Genomic DNA, 17,235 nt, shown 5'->3' with positions numbered 1-17,235 from the left:
CACTGCTCCAGGAGAGCTCCAAGGGGCTCACTTTGGAGCCCTGTTCATAGGGCCCCAAGAGATGGGCTTTAGTCACAGCAATTTTCATCGTGGCTGCACTTCACATCAACAGCTTTCTTTGACACTGTGAGAACAGGGATGTTGTGCCATTGAGGGGAGAAAAACAGTTCCCAAGGCTGCTCCTAAAGCAACCAGGAGCTGGTTGGACAGCAGCAGTGGCTGGGAGCAGACAGTGTTTGTGATCAGCTGCAGAGGAGCTGAGCCCAGGGGCTGTTGGCCAAGGCTGAGGCCTAACGAGCATTTCTCAGATCGAAGGGCAGCCTGAGAAGGGGAGGGAGGAATGCACCACCCCAGGGCCCCATGGAACTGAGGAGACCATGGTGACACTGTGGGGCCTTGTGGGACCGAGGGACCATTGTGACACTGCTGAGCCTCATGGAATGATGGACACCACTGTGACATTGCAGGGCCTCATGGAAGCAAGGGGACCATAGTGACTGTGTGTGGCTCCATGGAACCAAGGGACCATTGTGACACTGCAGGGCTTGTGGAACCAAGAGGCAATTTGACACTGCTGGGCCTCATGGAATCAAGGGACCATTGTGACCCTACAGGACCTCATAAAACCAAGAGGCCACTGGGACACTGCGGGGCCTTATGGAACCAAGAGTCCATTGTGACACTGCGGAGCCACAGGAGACCTTTGTGACACTGTGAGGCCCCGTGGAGCTGAAGGTCCATTGTGACATTGCAAGGCCTCATGGAACCATGGAGAGAATATGAAGAAATGTCACAGCCTCATGGAACCAAGGGGACATTGTGACAGTGCAGGGCTGCATGGAACCAAAGCTCCATGGTGACAGAGAATGGCCTCATGGAATCAATGGTTTATTGCGACATTGTGGAACGAAAGAAGACCTTTGTGACACCATGAACCACCATGGATGCAAGGGGCCATTGTGACATTACAGGGCCCCATAAAACCAAGGGAACATGGCACAGGTCTGGCTGGTTTGGCCTCCTGGGGGCCACCTGACTGCTTCAGCCAACCTTGACATGTTGAGAGTCTCTTCTCATCTGCCACTGAAACACTGGGGCTCTCTGCTTTCCTTCCTGTGGAAAAGAACTGTCCTTCTCCTCCAGGCACCAATGGCCAGAATTGGGATTTCGCCACCACATTTCCTTCTATCCAGGGATTGTTCCCATAGGAATATTGTCTTGTACTCAGAGTCCACAAACAACTGTAATTCCTTTCAAAGGTCTAATTGAGAGAGTGGTCTGGGGCCTTACACCTGCACTCACCATTGCACAACCACATCCCACTGCTCCCAGGAGAGCCACAAGCATCCTGTGGGGCCACAGAGCCCCATTCCCAGGCCATGGGAGTCAGGGCTTGGCTGTCCTGCTTGGCACAGCCCAGGCAGGGCTTTCACAGCCACATTCCACAGTTCATTTCCCACCTGGACCCAGTGGTGCCTCTGAGTGCTGCTTCCGCAGCCCCAGGGATGCTCTCCTTGTCTGCTCATTCCCCCCACTGTCCCTTGGCAGGGATGGCCTCAGTGGGGGCTGCTGACATCCTCAGCAACTTGGAGGTTGCTGCTGAATTTTACTTCTCCAGAGGCTTGTTCAGCCTTCAGATCATCAGGAATTCAGTGCTCCAGGGCTCATTAACATTCAAAACAGCTTAACAAGTCCAGCGTCTGGGAATAATCTGATTTAAGTTTTCAAACCTTCTGTGATTTCAGAAGTGCATTCAAAGTATATATATTATATTTTTAAAAACAGAGGGAAAAGACTTTTTAGGTTTCGTTTAGGGTTTTTTTCCTGTTAATACATTAATATGTGCAATTTCCAACTGGCATTGAATCCAAGTATCTCCTAATACAGTCTGAATAGAGAAGAAATTCCTTGTCTGCTCCTGGCCTTGCTGTCACCCCTGGCAGCAGCTCTGTGGCCCCTTTGTGCCCCGCTGCCCCAGCCATGGTGCCACAGCCCCCCTGTGCAGCCCAGCCCAGGCCAGGAGCATTCCGGGTGGGAACAGCCCCTGTGCCGTGGTGCCCACAGCAGCCCCTGGGGCTCTGTGCCCCCATGGCCTCCCTGCTGGGCAGCCTCTCCAAGCTCCTGCACAGCCCGTGGCACCTGTGGCCCTTCCCAGCCAGCCCTGCCCCAGGCTCTGCCCGGCTTGGGGCCAGCAGAGAGGCCAGGCAGGGCTGGCCATTGCCGGGAACAGGCCCTGAGCCCCACAGCAGGATGGAGCTGGGGCACAGCCAAACTCACCCGCAAACCTGGGCTGAGCAGCCAGGGCGGGTAACGGCTGGGGACAGAGGCTGCAGGTGACAAATGTCCTGGGCTCCCTCCCTGCTCTGTCCGTGCCACCAAGGGCACAGAGCAGCCTCCTCTCTCGGCCACTTGCCTGTTTTCCAGCCCTTCCCCAGGCCCTGGCTCTGCCCCACAAGCCCTGGGTTCAGTCCTGCCCCTGCACGCTCACACAGGCTGAGATGGACACTGATGGATTTCTCTCCCAGCTTCTCTCAGCCCAGCCTAGCTCCCTCCAAGCTCTCCCAGCTGCCCTGAGCTCTCTGCAGCACCAAGGGACTCTCCCCAGCACAGCCCAGCCAGCTCTGGCCCCACAGCCCTGCTCAGGCCAGGCTGCTCTGGGCAGTGGCCCCACGGCCTCAGCCCCTCTTGATTTAGGAGGGGCTAGAGTTCATTTATTTAGGAGAACTAGAAGCTGGAAGATAATTATGTTTTTGAACTGATTTAGAAGGCCAGACATTGGATAATGATTTACTAAGATTTGCTTCCTGAAGACAATGTATTATTCACTTAATGATTTTGTGCCTACCTAGTATCTGGGAAAATATAGAGAAGAGAGCCAAATAATTGAGAAAAACTACTGAGTGTGACCAAACTTCCTGCTCTCAAGCCCCAGAACTGGTACAAGTTAGTTCTAAGAATTGGACTTGGACCAAGAACCAAGGGAGCATGTGCAAGGGAACAGGGTGAAGAGTTCATCCTGAGGAAGACTACTAACTTCGTCTTCAGGACCCTCGCCCACAATTAATCTGTGACACTGTGCTTGCGTGAACATATTTAAATGAACTTTGAACTCATTATAATACTAATCGGGGATAGGTAATGAATATGTATAGGGGCATTGTGTAACTTTCTGCATGTGTAACCTGTAACCTAATATAAACCTAGTGAAGTGCTGCTGACGGGGTGCATGCCTTTGGAGGGGCTACCCCCCATGCACCCCAGCTGGAATAAACACATACCTACTTCATAACTATTTGAGTTGTGGAATCAATCCGCAACTCACAAGGCTGTCATGGAAACTTGGAAGTGGCTACAGCTTAATCCTACTGAGAGAAGGAAGGGAATCTTCCCAGGGAGCTGCCATCCAGTCACTATTAACAATGTGTGGGATTTAGAAGTAGAACACTAATAAATAATTCAAACATATAATAGTAAAAATAATAACAAGAAATGAACCCCCACATCCCAACACACAGCACCACAACAAAAGGATGAACCTCCTTTTTCTTTATTGTCTCAAGGCTCATGAGAAATATTTCTGTTATATAACACCCAAAAATCCACTCAGGAAGAAGTTCCCCTCCCTTCATTATTACCAGCCTTTGACTGTCTCCTTCCAGACCCTGCCCCACCCTCCCAATCCCCACCCAAACCCATCATACCCCTCCTGGACATCAAGACCCCCTTCCCAAACCCTATTTCCACCATTCCACCCCTCCAATTCCCATCCCACCCATCCTGCCCCACCCAATGCCCATCTCACCCCTCCGAAACTGCATCCCACTTTGCCCAATCCCCTTCCAATGTCATCCCACCCTGAGGGGCTGTGGAATTGAGTCATTTTGGGCAGCGATTGAGCCACGTTGTGTACGACTGAATACATTCCAGTGGAATCGAGTGGTTTTGAGGTACTGCATGAACCCTCTTGGCTTTTCAAATACAAAATGGTGAAAGAAACTGTACCAAATACCCCTGAAGCACCAAATCGTCCAGAACAGCTCCCAAACACAAAACACCCCTCCCAAATAGCAGTAAAACCATGAGGCTTTAGGTAATGAGGCTGGAGCAGAAGACAAAGCTCTTCCTGCCATCGGGGCTTGAGCAGGGCTTCTCTTACTGGTGGCTCCGTTGGTGTTTGGTCAAGTGAGAGCTCTGGGTGAAGCTCTTCCCACACTCAGGACACTCATAGGGTCTCTCCCTGGTGTGGATGCGCCGGTGCCTGATGAGGTGGGAGTTTTGCTTGAAGCCTTTCCCGCAGTCAGGGCAGCGGAAAGGCCTCTCCTCTGTGTGAATCCGCTCATGGAGGAGGAGACTGGATGAGGTCTGAAAACTCTTCCCACACGCGGGACACTCGTAGGGCCTCTCCCCTGTGTGGATCCTCTGGTGGATGATCAGGTTAGAGCTTGTGCTGAAGCTCTTCCCACATTCCCCACACTCATAGGGCCTCTCCCCAGTATGGATCCTCTGGTGGACGATCAGGCTAGACATCTGAATGAATCTCTTCTCACATTCCCCACACTCATAGGGCCGTTCCCCAGTGTGGATCCTCCGGTGGGTGATCAGGTGGTGTCTCTGGTTGAAACTCATCCTACATTCCCCACACTCGTAGGGCCTCTCCCCAGTGTGGATCATCTGGTGGCAGATCAGGTTAGAGCTTGTCCTGAAGCTCTTCCCACATTCCAAGCACTTGTATGTCTTCTCCCTGGTGTGAAGCTGCTCATGGGCCACCTGCTCATAGCTCTGGCTCGACTGCTGACCAATTTCCTGGCACAGGGTGGGTCTTTGCTCCTCCCAGCACCCTGGGCTTGGTTTGGAGCCTCTCCTCGTGTGGGATCTCCGGGGCTTTTCCTCCCCATTGGACTCCTGCACCATGGAGCCGTTCAAATCGGCCTCTTCCATGAGGTCCTGCAGGGAGGATTTGTCCTCTATGGTGTCCATTCCCAGCTCATTGCCTGGAGGAGGAAACACAAGGAGAGGATTTGAGATTTTCCTCCATGCCACAGGGAAGGGGAAGGAGATCCCCCCAGTCCATCCCCAGCATGGCGGTGTCAGCAGCAGGGTTGTCCTGCAGCTGGGGGTGATGTTGGGCTGGGAGATGGAGGAGAAGAGAGGGGAAAAGGGGCAGTGACTTCCTCCTCACTTGCCTGGCTGTCCTGGGGCATCTTCCTCTTCCTTGCAGCCTTCCCCTCCATGCAGCCAAGGTTTGGGAATGGGAAATCCTGGTTTGGGGGGAAAAAACAAGGTGTGAGCACATTGGATTTGAAGGTCCTCCTGCTCGAGTCAATTTCTAGAAGTCACCGGGCATCTGGTGTCCATAAAATCCTCCAAAACTCCAAGATTTTTAAAACAAACAAACAAAAAAAACCCCCAAAACAATCCCATTAGTTCCCTTCTGTGGTCTTTCCACTTTGGAATTCTGGGGGTCCCTCCTATCCTGGCTGCTGGGGTTCTGCATGTATTGGATTTCCCACATCTAGATGGTTCCCATCCTCCCTGGGCTGTCTTGGGAATCCCCAAATTTCTCCCTCTCCAGTCTCCCCACTTTGTGGTCATGCTGGTCCCTCTCCTCCAGGGTCCCCTCACTTAGGGATGCCAGGGCTTTTGGGGTTTCCATGGGTCGCTTCTCCCCTAAGTGCGTCCAGGCTTTTGAATTTTCCGGATGTCCTGGCATTGCCCCCTTCTCTGGATTCCCCACTTTGGGGTCCTTAGGGTGATAGGGCTCCGTCTTTTCAGACTCCCCCTCCTCCAGACTGCCAGCAGTCTCCTGTTCTTGGTATTGCCCTCTCCACCCTCCCCAGTCTGGGCATCCTGAGGTTTCTCCCATCTGGTTCTCCCCGGGGGTCCCACAGCCCCCTGGTTCTGGGCTGGAGGTGGTGGTGCCTGATTTGGGAAACCAAACCCTCACTGCAGGGGGGCTCCTTGCATCCCCTGCCCACTGCTGGGGCTGTGCCAGCAGCCACCACCAGGACACCCAGAAACACCTCCCAGGGACACCCCAACATCCCCCAAGGGATGTTTGTTGTGCAGCTTGGAAGTCCTTCAAACAACCCACCCAAAAACACTGTGCTCATTTAAAAGTAAACTGGCAAGAGAAATGAATCCCACTAAACTGCCCCAACAGATGTTGCGGCTCAGAGTTGCAACTCATTGAAGAGATTACAATAAATCAAGTACAGAGAAAGCTGGTTTTAACCCACAAAGATTGAGTACAACCTGGCTCCCTGTTGGTCAGAGCAATGGTCGAAATGCTACCAAGTGGTGGTCACAGTCCTGTTGAGGTTGTAGTCCTGTGGAAGTTCTGTTCCTTCTCTGGATCCGTTGAGTGGAAGTGGTGTCCCAAGGCCCCAGAGCCAGATTTTATATGCTCAGGTTCAGGTGGGAATGCTCAGTACCTCCCCCTGGGCAGGGAGTTTCACAATGGAATGATGTTATCCTGTGAGTCATGGGATATTTGGGGAGTCCTTGATGGTCTCAGTCGTTGTTGCTGCCCATTGTTCTATTGTGCCATTGAGTCCACGATGACCCATTAGCAGAGATGACCCCTCAGGCTGGGTGGGACTGTGCTGGTGCTTCCCTGGAGGGAGTTATCTCAGCTGAGTCATTGGTGTGAAGAAAAGGAAACAATTTCCTGCCTCACAGGGTTTGCCCCTCCTTCCTTATCTCATTTACCACCCAGCTGGTAGCTTGATGGGTCAGGGTTGCACTGGGCAGCTCTTGCAAACGACCTGTCATCAACAGCTCATCAGAAATGACCTAATGGGAGTAGAATGCCCAGTTTGGTTACACCCACAGAGTGCCAAACTGGCACCCTGCTCCTGTAACCAGGACAGATTGGCAGTGAGATATTTGAAACAAACCTCAAAATCTTTTTTAAAAGGGTGCTGAGGTCAGTAAGATGGATCCATGCCACCAGCAAATTTAGAAAGTAAATACTGACATCTCTTTTTCAAAAAATCAGTTACCTCTTATCCAAAGTTACAGAAGAATTTTCACTACACACATAGGTTTTGTCTTTATCTTTCACATTTTATCTAGGTTTTTCCTTTTCTTTTCTTATAAGACAAAAATTAATGTTCATTTCTCCTGGTTCCCATGTGGAGCTCTCTTCCCACTGGCTGAGCTGCTCAGGCAGAGCCTGGCAGCTCCTGGCCCCTGCAGGGCTGAGGCTTTCCCCTGTTGCTGTGCACAGACTGATGGAGCAGCACTGCTGAACATGGGGACACCCAGAGGAACCAGAAGAGCTGCCTTTGTCCACCTGAAGGTTCAAGGGCCAAACTCTGAATAGACACGGCTGGAAGAGACTGGCAGGCTCCCTGTTTGCTGTGCTGCCCCACTTGTGAGGGGCTCAGCTTTGCGTGAGGCACAGTGAGAACAAGGGGAAGCTCCCTCCCAGCCCTGCAGCCAAGGGACTCCTCTGGCCCCAGGGCTTGGGGCACTGTCAGCACCTGCTGCTTCAGCCACTGCTTCTGCTGGCATTGAGAGCAACAACCAGATTGTGGCTGATCCCGAGGGAGCAGCAGCAGGGCCTGGAGCTGATCCCTGAGTCTGGGGCAGGGCTGGACAAATGACCCCAAACACAGCAGCAGCAGCAGCAGCAGCAGCAGCAAAAGGAGGTGACTTTGAGCACAGCCCCTGCCACTCTTGCCTCCTGTTTGCAGTGGTGTCACAGCAGCCTGAGGCACCTGGGAGCCCTCAGTGCCAGCAGGGACTTGAGATGGCAGGCCCTGGGCTCCTGGAGGTTGTGCAAGGAACGCAGCTGGGCACTCTCTGTCCATATGGAGCTTGCAGATGGAAAAGGCTGCTGTGCCCAGGCAGCTCCAAGGGCAGAGAAATGAGGATCTCGAGCACTTGATCTGGGCCAGTTCCACAGTCCTGGGCAGCAGCCAGCGAGCAGAGGGGGAACAGAGGGCACAGCAAGAGGGACAAAAGCAGTCAAGTGCAGAGACTGGAGAGAGCCACACCTGGCAGAAGGAACAGCTGCTTCCTTGCACTCTTGAAGAAAGCTCTTGGCTGTTTCAGAGCACTGAAAGGCGTGAAGGGCAGAGAGGAGGCAACACCAAACAATGCTCCTGTTTTCACACCCTCCCCTCTCAGTGTCCAGAAGGAATTGGATGAACTGTATTCTTCTCTCTGAGTCATCTCCTTCAGCATGAGCAGCTTAGCACCAGGAGCTAAAGGGCCTGAAGCCCTAGGCCTCAAGAGCTGACCAAGAGGGAAATTTCTGAGCAAACTAATGCTGCTACTAGGGACCTAGCTGAATGGCGCAGATAAAATCCTGGAATTATAGAATCCTTTCTGTTGGAAAAGACCTCTGAGCTCATCAAGCCCAGCCATTCACCCAGCACTGTCAGCCCAGCACTAAACCACATCCCTGAAGTGCCAAAGCCTGAAAAGAAGGCCTGACTGAAGCCTGAACAACAGGCCCTGAGCCAAAGGTGACCTCTCCATGAACCTTTCAACCAAAGGTTATCTTTGTATCCACTCACTAACAAACTATGCATGATCATTAGCATTGTGATAGATGTATCCACTCTTTAGAGAAACATTTATTGACTTTTCTCTATTGAGAAGATAAATAAGGTCATGAAATCCAACATCTGGCCTCGTTTGGGGCTGTATGGTCAAAGTCAACTCCCTTGGTTCCTCCTTGAGCCCTGGCCAGGCTTTGGGAGAAACCAAACAGCAGAATGAATCCAGATGTTCCTGCACTGGAAGTGCTGTCAGTTTTTTGTTCAGCACTCTCCAAGCTGGGCCCTCTCCCAGCGAGGTTGGAGCCTCACCTGTGGCTGGACACAGCTGCAGGAATTCCCAGTGTCCAGAGTGGCTCTGCAGCCCTAGGCTGTGACAGCTTCCCCAGCTGATGTGTGGGGCTGGGTGATGCTAAAGTCTGAGGGTAACTGGTGATGGATCTTTCTAAATCATTACAGGCAATCTTTGGTAGGAATGATTGGGTGCATTGCTGAGCTTTCACTTTGTAATTCTTTGCCCTTTTGCATTATATAAATTACACTGATTCCTTCAGTTGGTGTCTGTGTCTTTGGTGCTCACCCTGCCCACTAGCAAAACGAGGCCCTTCCTGCCTAAGTGTTCCCTGGGAAGACAAAAACCATCACTCCAAATGCCCCACCTTCCAGTATGATTCCAGCACTGGCACAGCTGCTCCCATTATAATCCAGCAAGATTCCAGTTGCTCCCATTTACCCCACTATGGTTTCAGTCTCTCCCAGTATATCCCAGTTGCTCCCAGCATGTTCCCGGTCACTCCCAGTTGCCCTCAGTTGTTTCCAGCCTGATCCCAGTTGCTCACAGCCACCCCCAGTTGCCCTCAGTGCAGTCCCAGTTGCTGCCAGTATGATCCAGTATGATCCCAGTCTCCCCCAGCTGGGGCCCAACTGCTCCCACTCTGATCCCAACAGGATCTCAGTTGCCTCCAGTACAGTTCCAGTTGATCCCTGTTCCTCCCAGTGCTATCCCAGTTGAATCCAGTTGCCCCTAGTATAGTTCCAGTCAATCCCCATATGATCCCAGTCCCTCCCAGCATGGTCCCAGTCATGCCCAGTTGCCCCCAGTGTAGACACAGTCACTCCCAATCACTCCCAGTTGCTCCCAGTGTGGTCCCAGTTCTGCCCAGCATGGTGCCAGTTTTTCCCTGTGGGGATCCAGTCCCCCCAGTATGGTTACAGATATGCTCAGCATATCCCAGTTGCCCTCAGCATTTTCCTAGTCATGCTCTAATAAGGTTCTAGTTACCCCAGTATAAATCAGTCACTTCCAGTATGATCCCAGTACAGCCCAGTCACTGCCAGTGCTGCCACTGCTGGGATCCCCCACCCCTCTCTGCGTTCCCCCCTCCCAGATCTCCAGGGTCCCCACAGGAGCCCCAACGGCTCCAACTCCCTGTCCAGGGTCCTCACCAAGGCCCACTTTGGATCTGCAGCCCCCAGTTTTCCCTGTTTCCCTCTCCTTTTCCCCGAGCCAGGTTTCCCCTGTCCCCAGCGCTGGGCTGGGAGCAGCCGAGAGCCCCGCGCTGCCCATGCCGAGCTGTCCCGGCTGCATCCCCGCTCCTCCCGCGGGCTGCGAGCGACTCGGCAACGGCGGAGGAGGAGGAGGGAGGAGGAGGAGCGGGGAAGAAGGAAGGTGAGAACAGCTGGGGGAAGGAGGAGTGGTTGGGATTAGGGCGGAGGAGGAGGAGGGATCGAGGAGGGGAAGGAGGGGAGAAGAATGAAAGTGACAAGGGATGGAAGTAGGAGGAGAAGGAGGTGGGATTAGAGAGGAGGAGAAGGGGGAGGAATGGAAGTGGAGAAATGGGAGGAGTATGTTATAAATGAAGTAATGGAGTTGGCTTTCGTAAAGGGTTATGAGGTATTACAGTTAATTATTAACAGTTGTATGTATGTTATGGTCATCTCTACTAATTTGTTATGGTTAATTGTTAGTGGTTGTGGATACCTCTGCTGATTTGTTATGGTATTTGTTAATGGTTGTGTATATGTTATGGTTACCTCTGCTAATTTGTTATGGCTAATTGCTAAATGTTATGGTTACCTCTATTGATTTGTTGTGGCTAACTGTTAAATGTTGTGGTTACATCTATAGATTTGTTGTGGCTAATTGTTAAACCTCTGTTGATTTGTTATGGCTAATTGTTAAATGTTATGGTTAAGAAAGGGGAGAGAAGTGGGTGTTAGTTAGCATAAGGGGATAGCTGGGCAAGCAGCTAAGCTATCAGAAGACCCTAGAAATGATGAGGCAATGAGGAGTGAAGATAACGAGCCAACCGGAGCACCTTAAGGAGGCGGAGATAGGGAGTTATAAAAACTGTATCCCCAAGCCAGCTGTGCCTCTGGCTACCCTGAGTCGGTGGCTAAGCGCCCAGTGCTGTTCCCTCTACTTTGTGGAATGAGTTTTTAGTTTTGTCCCCTATTGTCTTTTTGTTAATGAATGTTAAAAATTTTTCCATAGTGAGCTTCGTTTCTCACACAAAGAATAGGGGGAGGCGGCGGGGGCGCTGGGGGGAGGGAATGCACATTGGAAAGGGATCTGTATTAGACCATTTTGGGAGTCTGTACTTCCCAAGTACTTCAGCCAAGGGGGAAAGAGAGATGAAAATGCAGCTGGGAAATTAGGACAAAAAGAGGCTGTGTTCTCTAGCAATTTGAGAGACCCCCATGAGAAATTGTTTTATGACCTCTTCCTTTATTCATGAATAAAGTTACAGGACTCCTCTGTCCCCTTTTTGGACATAAACCTCTGCCGTTGGTGGATTAATTTTCCTGACACTTTCGGGCCGGTGTCCGAACGCCTTTGGAGCTGCCCGGCCGTGATTTCCAGCCGCGGTGTGTCTGTGCTCTGCGTTTGTGCCGCGCTGCGGGCAGAGCGGCAATGGTGGGAGCTGTGCTGCCCTCCTAGCCTGAGGGAGAGCAATGGCGGGAGCCGCGCTGCTCTCCTAGCCCTGAGGGAGCGGCGATAGCGGGAGCTGCGCTGCCCTCACAGCCCCTGAGGGAGCGGCAATGGCAGGAGCCACACTGCCCTCACAGCCCTGAGGGAGAGGCGGGAGCCACACTGCCCTCACAGCCCTGAGGGAGAGCAATGGCGGGAGCCGCGCTGCCCTTACAGCCCTGAGGGAGTGGCAATGGTGGCGCCTCTCCCTCAGCGCCGACCCGGGGCGGAACCGCCACCCTTTGGCGCCAAGAGGGAAGCAGGGCTGCTCCGCTCAGCCACGGCCACACCGGGACCCCGGGCACTGTCCGGCTGCTCCGCTCAGCCATGGCCACACCAGGACCCCGGGCACTGTCCAGCTGCTCTGCTCAGCCATGGCCACACCAGGACCCCGGGCACTCCCCCGCTCCAAGGAGCCGCTGCCGCCGCTGCTGAACCGCAAACGCTCCGGGCGGAGGAGTGACCCCGCCGCCCCCGCTGGCCCCGAGCCCTTCTGCAGCCCCTCCGTTTCGGAAGGACATTGAGGTTCTCGAAATTGCCCAGAGAAGGCACTGAGGATGGGGAAGGCTCTGGGACATGAGTGCTGTGAGGAGCTGCTGAGGGAGCTGGGGTTGTTCAGCCTGAAGGAAAGGAGGCTCAGGGGAGACCTCATCCCTCTGTCATCTCTCATCCCAACCCCTGAGAGGAGGGGGCAGCCATGGCAGGTCAGGCTGTGCTGCCAGGGAACGCTGACAGGATATAGCAAATTCCATTGATTTGGGGTTTAATGTTCTGCAGCAGCATCCTGAGATGGATTGCATTGGATGGGTTTCAGTGGGATCCTGAAGCATCAGGAGCAACACACACACAGTGGGATCATTCCAGACTGGATCCTGCTGTGGAAAAAGCCCCTTTCCCTGGGTTTGGAATAAACCTGGAGTCAATCCTGGAGTGACTCAGAGCGGGGTGTGGGTGCTGTTCCCACTCAGGGACAGGAAAATCGTGTAGAAACAGGGGAAAAGCAAAATTACTGTTGGAAAAGGGCATTTTCCCATCTTTCCTGGGAGGTTTTCAACCTCCCGGACTCCGCCAGGGCTCAGATTTGGTGCCTTTCCCAGGATTCCTTCTCATCCTCATTCCATGGATATCCCAACCCCAGCCCCATGGCACCACATGAGGTTACCATGGTGTCATGGTCCACTCGTAAGCAGACGCGTGATGGTTCATACCAGCTACGATCTCAGAGTGCAAAAAGAAAAGAAAACACAAAATGCAACAAGTCAAGGGAGTTAAATTTCAATCCAAGGGGGAACTTTATTAATTTAGCCTGTAAAGCAGCCTGCGATAGAGAGAGAAAGAGAGAAAATTGGGAAAAGATGGGGAAGAAAAGGAAGGAAAGGGGACTATAGCTACCACCACGGGTCCACAGACGTCCGGCGTCCCTGGAGTCCCGTCCAGTCGGCGTTCCTTGGCCTCTGCAAAGATCGATGTGATCTTTCGGTGGGGAAGATCTTCGGAGTTCAGTCACTCCAAAGCTGTCTTTTATGCTAGTCCATACACCTGGTCCCTCCTTGTCACCCGCCTTTGCTCCCCCTTAATTCTTGTGGAGATATGCCAAACTCCACTTGACATGGTCAAGGGAGGAGTGTCCGAGGCATGGTCGGCAGGTTTTTCACAATGGGTGTCAGGGCGACGGGTGCAAAGCCTTTGTCACATACCTGCTTTGGCAGGCACAAGGCCTTTGTTCTGTATCAGCTCAGGCAGGTGCAAAGTCTTCGTTCTGTACCACCTTAGGCAGGTACAAAGCATTCGCTCCATACCAGCTTTGGATAGGCACAAAGCATTCTCTGCGTAAGTCCTGCGCCTGTAGTTTCTGATGAGAAATGTTGAGACAGAACTCGATTCGTGGATCGACCATTACACAGAGACAGGATTTGTCTGTTTGCAATACACTCATTTGGTTGGGGTACTTTTGTAACACTGAGGGGACCTTCATTCCTTGAGAACTTTTGTTCCTGAACAGAATTTTTGTATGATTATCCCTTCATAGAAAACCCTTTGCAAAGCAAAGAATGGTCCCTTCTCTTGCCTCTGATTAGTGCTTGGTTTTTGTAAGTGACTCCCAATGGATGATGTTAAGGTAAATGAATTGCTGGTTTGAGACAAGAAGCCAACCAGCAAATCTTTTCCATTCTCAGGCCATACCAATTGACTTGGGTAGTTTGCAGCATTTTTGAGCTCCTTGAGTTGAGCAATGGGAAGTAACACTTTCCAGAATGTAGCATTTCCAGGTTGTTCTGTGCCTCCGCGGCAAAAGTGTCTGTGTGCTGCACAAGATCGCTTCAACGAGAAAATAATTCCAGGACAGACTGAGATCTTCTGACAGATACCAAGTGCTACCACCAGTGGCTCCAAGTGCTCCTGCCAAGGGCCACCTGCAGGAAGGAGCACAGACACCAATGCACACTGGCTTTGGCTGCCCTCTGGCAGAGAAGCCCCCCGGGAGCACAGGTCTCTGGGGCAGCAGACGGGCACCGGTGCTGCCAGGACTCGGGGGGTGGCAGCTCTGCTTCAGCGGGGGCTCTGCCACACCTGCTGACTGCAGTGCTCCCCGGGCCCCAGGGCTCAGAGCAGCATTCGTGCCCTGGCCCACACGTTCCTTGTGTGTGTCACACCCCCGTGTTTAGGATGGCCAGCAGCCAGAACTTGTCCCAAGCAGGCCGTGCCAACTTCTGTGCAAGGTCCTGTGCCCTTCCCGCTGCAGCTGCGTCGGCAGCTGTTGGGGCTCCTTCTGCTGCCCTGAGCCCGCAGAGCAGGGCAGCGTTTGCTTCTTGTCTGAGCCGTTCCTAAGGTTCCTGTTGGGCTGCCTTAGATGCTCGGGGCAACGGATTCCTTCCAACCTGGGCCACTTTGGGCAGGCTGGGGCAGCCACAGGGCAGGCGGCAGTGTGTGCAAGGGCCCTTTGTGACACGGCGCAGCATTGTCACTGTGGGATGGAACCGGGACAGGGTGTCCAAGGGCTCCCTTTGTGACACGTCGTGACATAGGTGCTGGCAATGACACGGCCACGCCACTGTGCTCGGAGCACGCGACGGGACAGGACGGGACAGAGCGGTGTCGTGAGGAGCCCCCACACAGCACACTTGTTCCTTTCTGACCCAGAGCTTTTCCGAGGAGTTACTCCTGCAGGTGACCTCGTGGACAGACCACAGGACTTGGTGACCAGTGGCCTTCCCGAGGCTTCCGTTCTGCAGGTGCCCTTGAGGGCAGACTGCAGGACTTGGTGCCCGGAGCTCTTCCGAGGCATCTCCCATCCCCACGGCCAGTGCCCTTGAGGCCAGACCGTGGAACTTGCTGACCACAATCCTTGATGAGCAGTCTCCTGTCCTTTTGGCAGGAGCTCTCCAGACCAGAGTGCAGGACTTGCTGTCCTGTAGCCTTCCCAAGACTTTTCCCTTGCAGGTGCCTTCAAGGCTCGACTGCAAGATTTGCTGACCCGAAGCTTTCTTGAGGAATCCCTCCTGCAAGGAGCCTGAAATCCAGTCAGCGACATGGAGCAGAGACCCCCAAGTGAACCCAAGCTGGCCTGGGTGAAGGAGGAGGAAGAAGGCGCTGGAGCTGCCCCAGCACAACAGCCTGGAGAGGTGGAGAAATTGTCACTGGTGCAGGGGGGTGAGTGGCAGAGTTGGGCCATAGGGCTGGTGCCTGCAGCCAGCCTGGCCCCATCCCATCCCATCCCATCCCATCCCATCCCATCCCATCCCATCCCATCCTATCCCATCTGCTGGGGACATGCCCATAGGCAAGACGGAAGAGGGGCTGGGGCTGCCGCCCCCCACAGCTGAGCTCCATCCCCTGGGCATCCCAGGGCTGTCCCTGCCTTGGCAGTGCAGGGCTGGCCTGTGCTCTCCGGCCTCTCCTGCAGCCCCTCAGCTCTGGCTGTGCTCGCTCTTTGCCAGATGCAGGCATGGACCAGACACGAGAGCAGGATGCTGCCCGTGGCCTCTTCCGCACAACAGCGCAGGTAGCTGCAGCCATCCCCACCTGGGCTGGGCCTGCTGTCCCTGCTCAGCCAAGCACTGCACTTGGAGCTCTCCATGGAACATCCCTCTCTTCCTGCCCTTCATTCTCCTGCCCATGACTTGCAAATTCATCAAGTGCATTTGGCAGGAAGAGACCAGCGACATGGGCACCGGGTCCATGGCAAACTCTGATGTCAACAGCGCTGACCCCAGTGCTGCCCTGCTGGATTTGCTTGTGAAGAAGGGTGTCTCCATTCCAGAGCAAGTAAGCAGCCTGCGGCCAGGGCTGGAGCCCCCCGGGAATTCCTTGGCCTCCCAAGCCACGCCTGCTGGTCCCTTGAAGCCTTTGAGGCCATCCCAGTGTGGTGGCAAGGGAAGCACTTCTCTGGGGACACTGGGGACATTACTCCCTCTGGCAGCTTTCCAACTCTCCCCGGGCCTTCTCCAGGTGCCCACCATGGTGAGGTACATCCACCAGTGGCTCGTGTCCAATGAGTCTGGTGAGCACAATCTGGACATGGCCCTGCTGGAACTGACCAAGGCACACCCCGCTGATGTGGTGATAACTCTCCTGCGCGTGGCTCCATCGTGTGACAGGTACAGGGCCCACCTGCCCAGAGAGCTCAGGGCTTCCCAGTCCATTACCCTGTGAAACCTGTACCAGGTGTCTGACAAACAGAGAGTTCCAGGGCCCTCTGTCTCCTCCATTTCCCAGCCCTGGCATGTCAGCCCCCAAGCCTGCTGCCATGCTCCCTCCCTGCCCCTCAGGGGTCTGTCCCCACAGGGGTGGGCTGCCTGGGTGCTGCCAGTGAGTGGCAGTGGACAGAGGCAGGGCTGGTGGCCAAGACTCACTTGACACAGAGCTTTGATCCCACAGAGCTGCTATGACCATGTGGAGGATGATCATGTCCTTGAGCAGCACAGCAGAGCCAGTGCTGCAGACACTTGTCGATGTGCTGGGGAGCTGGCCAGAGCACAGCACGTGCACCTCTGATGGGAACAACATGCCTGTCTTTGCCCTGGCTGTGAGTTCCTGGAACTGGCCTTTGCTCGCCCCCATGGCCACCTCTCCAGCAGCTCTCCATCCTCCTTCCCCCACTGCATCTCCCTGCCTCAGGCACTGGGCTGAAACCTGGGCTAGGGGCAGCTCAGGGGCACCAGGCCCGGTGCTCCCCCTGCGTCTCCCCTGGCCTCTCCCTCCCACACTCGGGCCCTGCCCCATGGACACCTTGGCACTGAGCGCTGTCTCAGGGTGCTTTGTCCTTTGCAGGCAACTGTGGTGATCCGGAAGATTCTCCAGGTGTCCTGCTGCCCACATGCAGTGACAGTGTATTTCCCCCACCTCTTTGTGCACCTGCTCTTCCAAGTGCTCTTCAGCACATCGGATATGCCAGACGAGGTCGATACCTTCTGGAAGGAATGCCAGCAGCAACACGGCCTTGCCACCAACCCCAACAGGTGCTCCATGCCAGTCCTCCTGTCCCTCCCATGTCCCCAGGGCAGGAGCCAGTGCTGCCAGCATCATGACCTGGGCTTTGCTCTGTACACAGGTTTGCAGTGCAGACCTTGAAGGCCCTGCTCTGCCTTGTCCGGTGTGAGCGTGTGGTGGTGGCAATGGAATGCAAGTGTGGCTGGGACACACTGCTCTGTGTTGACACCCAGCACCATGCCGTGGGTGTGCTGGCCAGGTGAGAACCCCTTCTCCCCATTACCCCTGGCATTCATGCCCTGTGCCCAGCGTGCCCCTCACAGCCCC

At 54.2% G+C, this 17,235-nt stretch overlaps 2 protein-coding genes and 1 long non-coding RNA gene across 4 annotated transcripts in view; 2 read left to right on the top strand and 1 right to left on the bottom strand.

Annotated features, from left to right (window-relative positions):
- LOC146420204 (uncharacterized) overlaps positions 1-17,235 on the top strand; it is a 59,839-nt gene that overhangs the window by 10,848 nt on the left and 31,756 nt on the right. The gene's annotated exons all lie outside the window — the stretch shown is intronic.
- On the bottom strand, positions 4,061-6,457 carry LOC146420208 (uncharacterized). Of its 2 annotated transcripts, XM_085048580.1 has the most exons (3): positions 6,253-6,457; positions 5,180-5,258; positions 4,061-4,991 (listed from the first exon to the last, which is right to left on the bottom strand). In XM_085048580.1, the coding sequence occupies exons 2-3, from the start codon at positions 5,229-5,231 to the stop codon at positions 4,153-4,155; spliced, it is 891 nt and encodes a 296-aa protein (XP_084904706.1). In that variant the 5' UTR covers positions 5,232-5,258; positions 6,253-6,457; the 3' UTR covers positions 4,061-4,152. The 2 variants fall into 2 exon arrangements, with proteins under 2 accessions (XP_084904706.1, XP_084904705.1); XM_085048579.1 differs by lacking the exon at positions 6,253-6,457 and having other exon boundaries at positions 5,180-5,571.
- LOC146420207 (maestro heat-like repeat-containing protein family member 6) lies at positions 14,514-17,180 on the top strand. Its single transcript, XM_085048578.1, has 7 exons — positions 14,514-15,129; positions 15,417-15,481; positions 15,628-15,744; positions 15,928-16,076; positions 16,357-16,504; positions 16,750-16,937; positions 17,030-17,180. Exons 1-7 carry the CDS (start codon positions 15,009-15,011, stop codon positions 17,169-17,171), a joined length of 930 nt encoding a protein of 309 aa, XP_084904704.1. The 5' UTR covers positions 14,514-15,008; the 3' UTR covers positions 17,172-17,180.

The sequence above is a fragment of the Lichenostomus cassidix genome, unplaced genomic scaffold, assembly GCF_008360975.1.
Source record: "Lichenostomus cassidix isolate B80296 unplaced genomic scaffold, HeHo_3.0 HiC_scaffold_44, whole genome shotgun sequence".
Taxonomy (NCBI): Eukaryota; Metazoa; Chordata; class Aves; order Passeriformes; family Meliphagidae; genus Lichenostomus; species Lichenostomus cassidix.
This window is presented reverse-complemented; position numbering and strand designations above follow the sequence as displayed.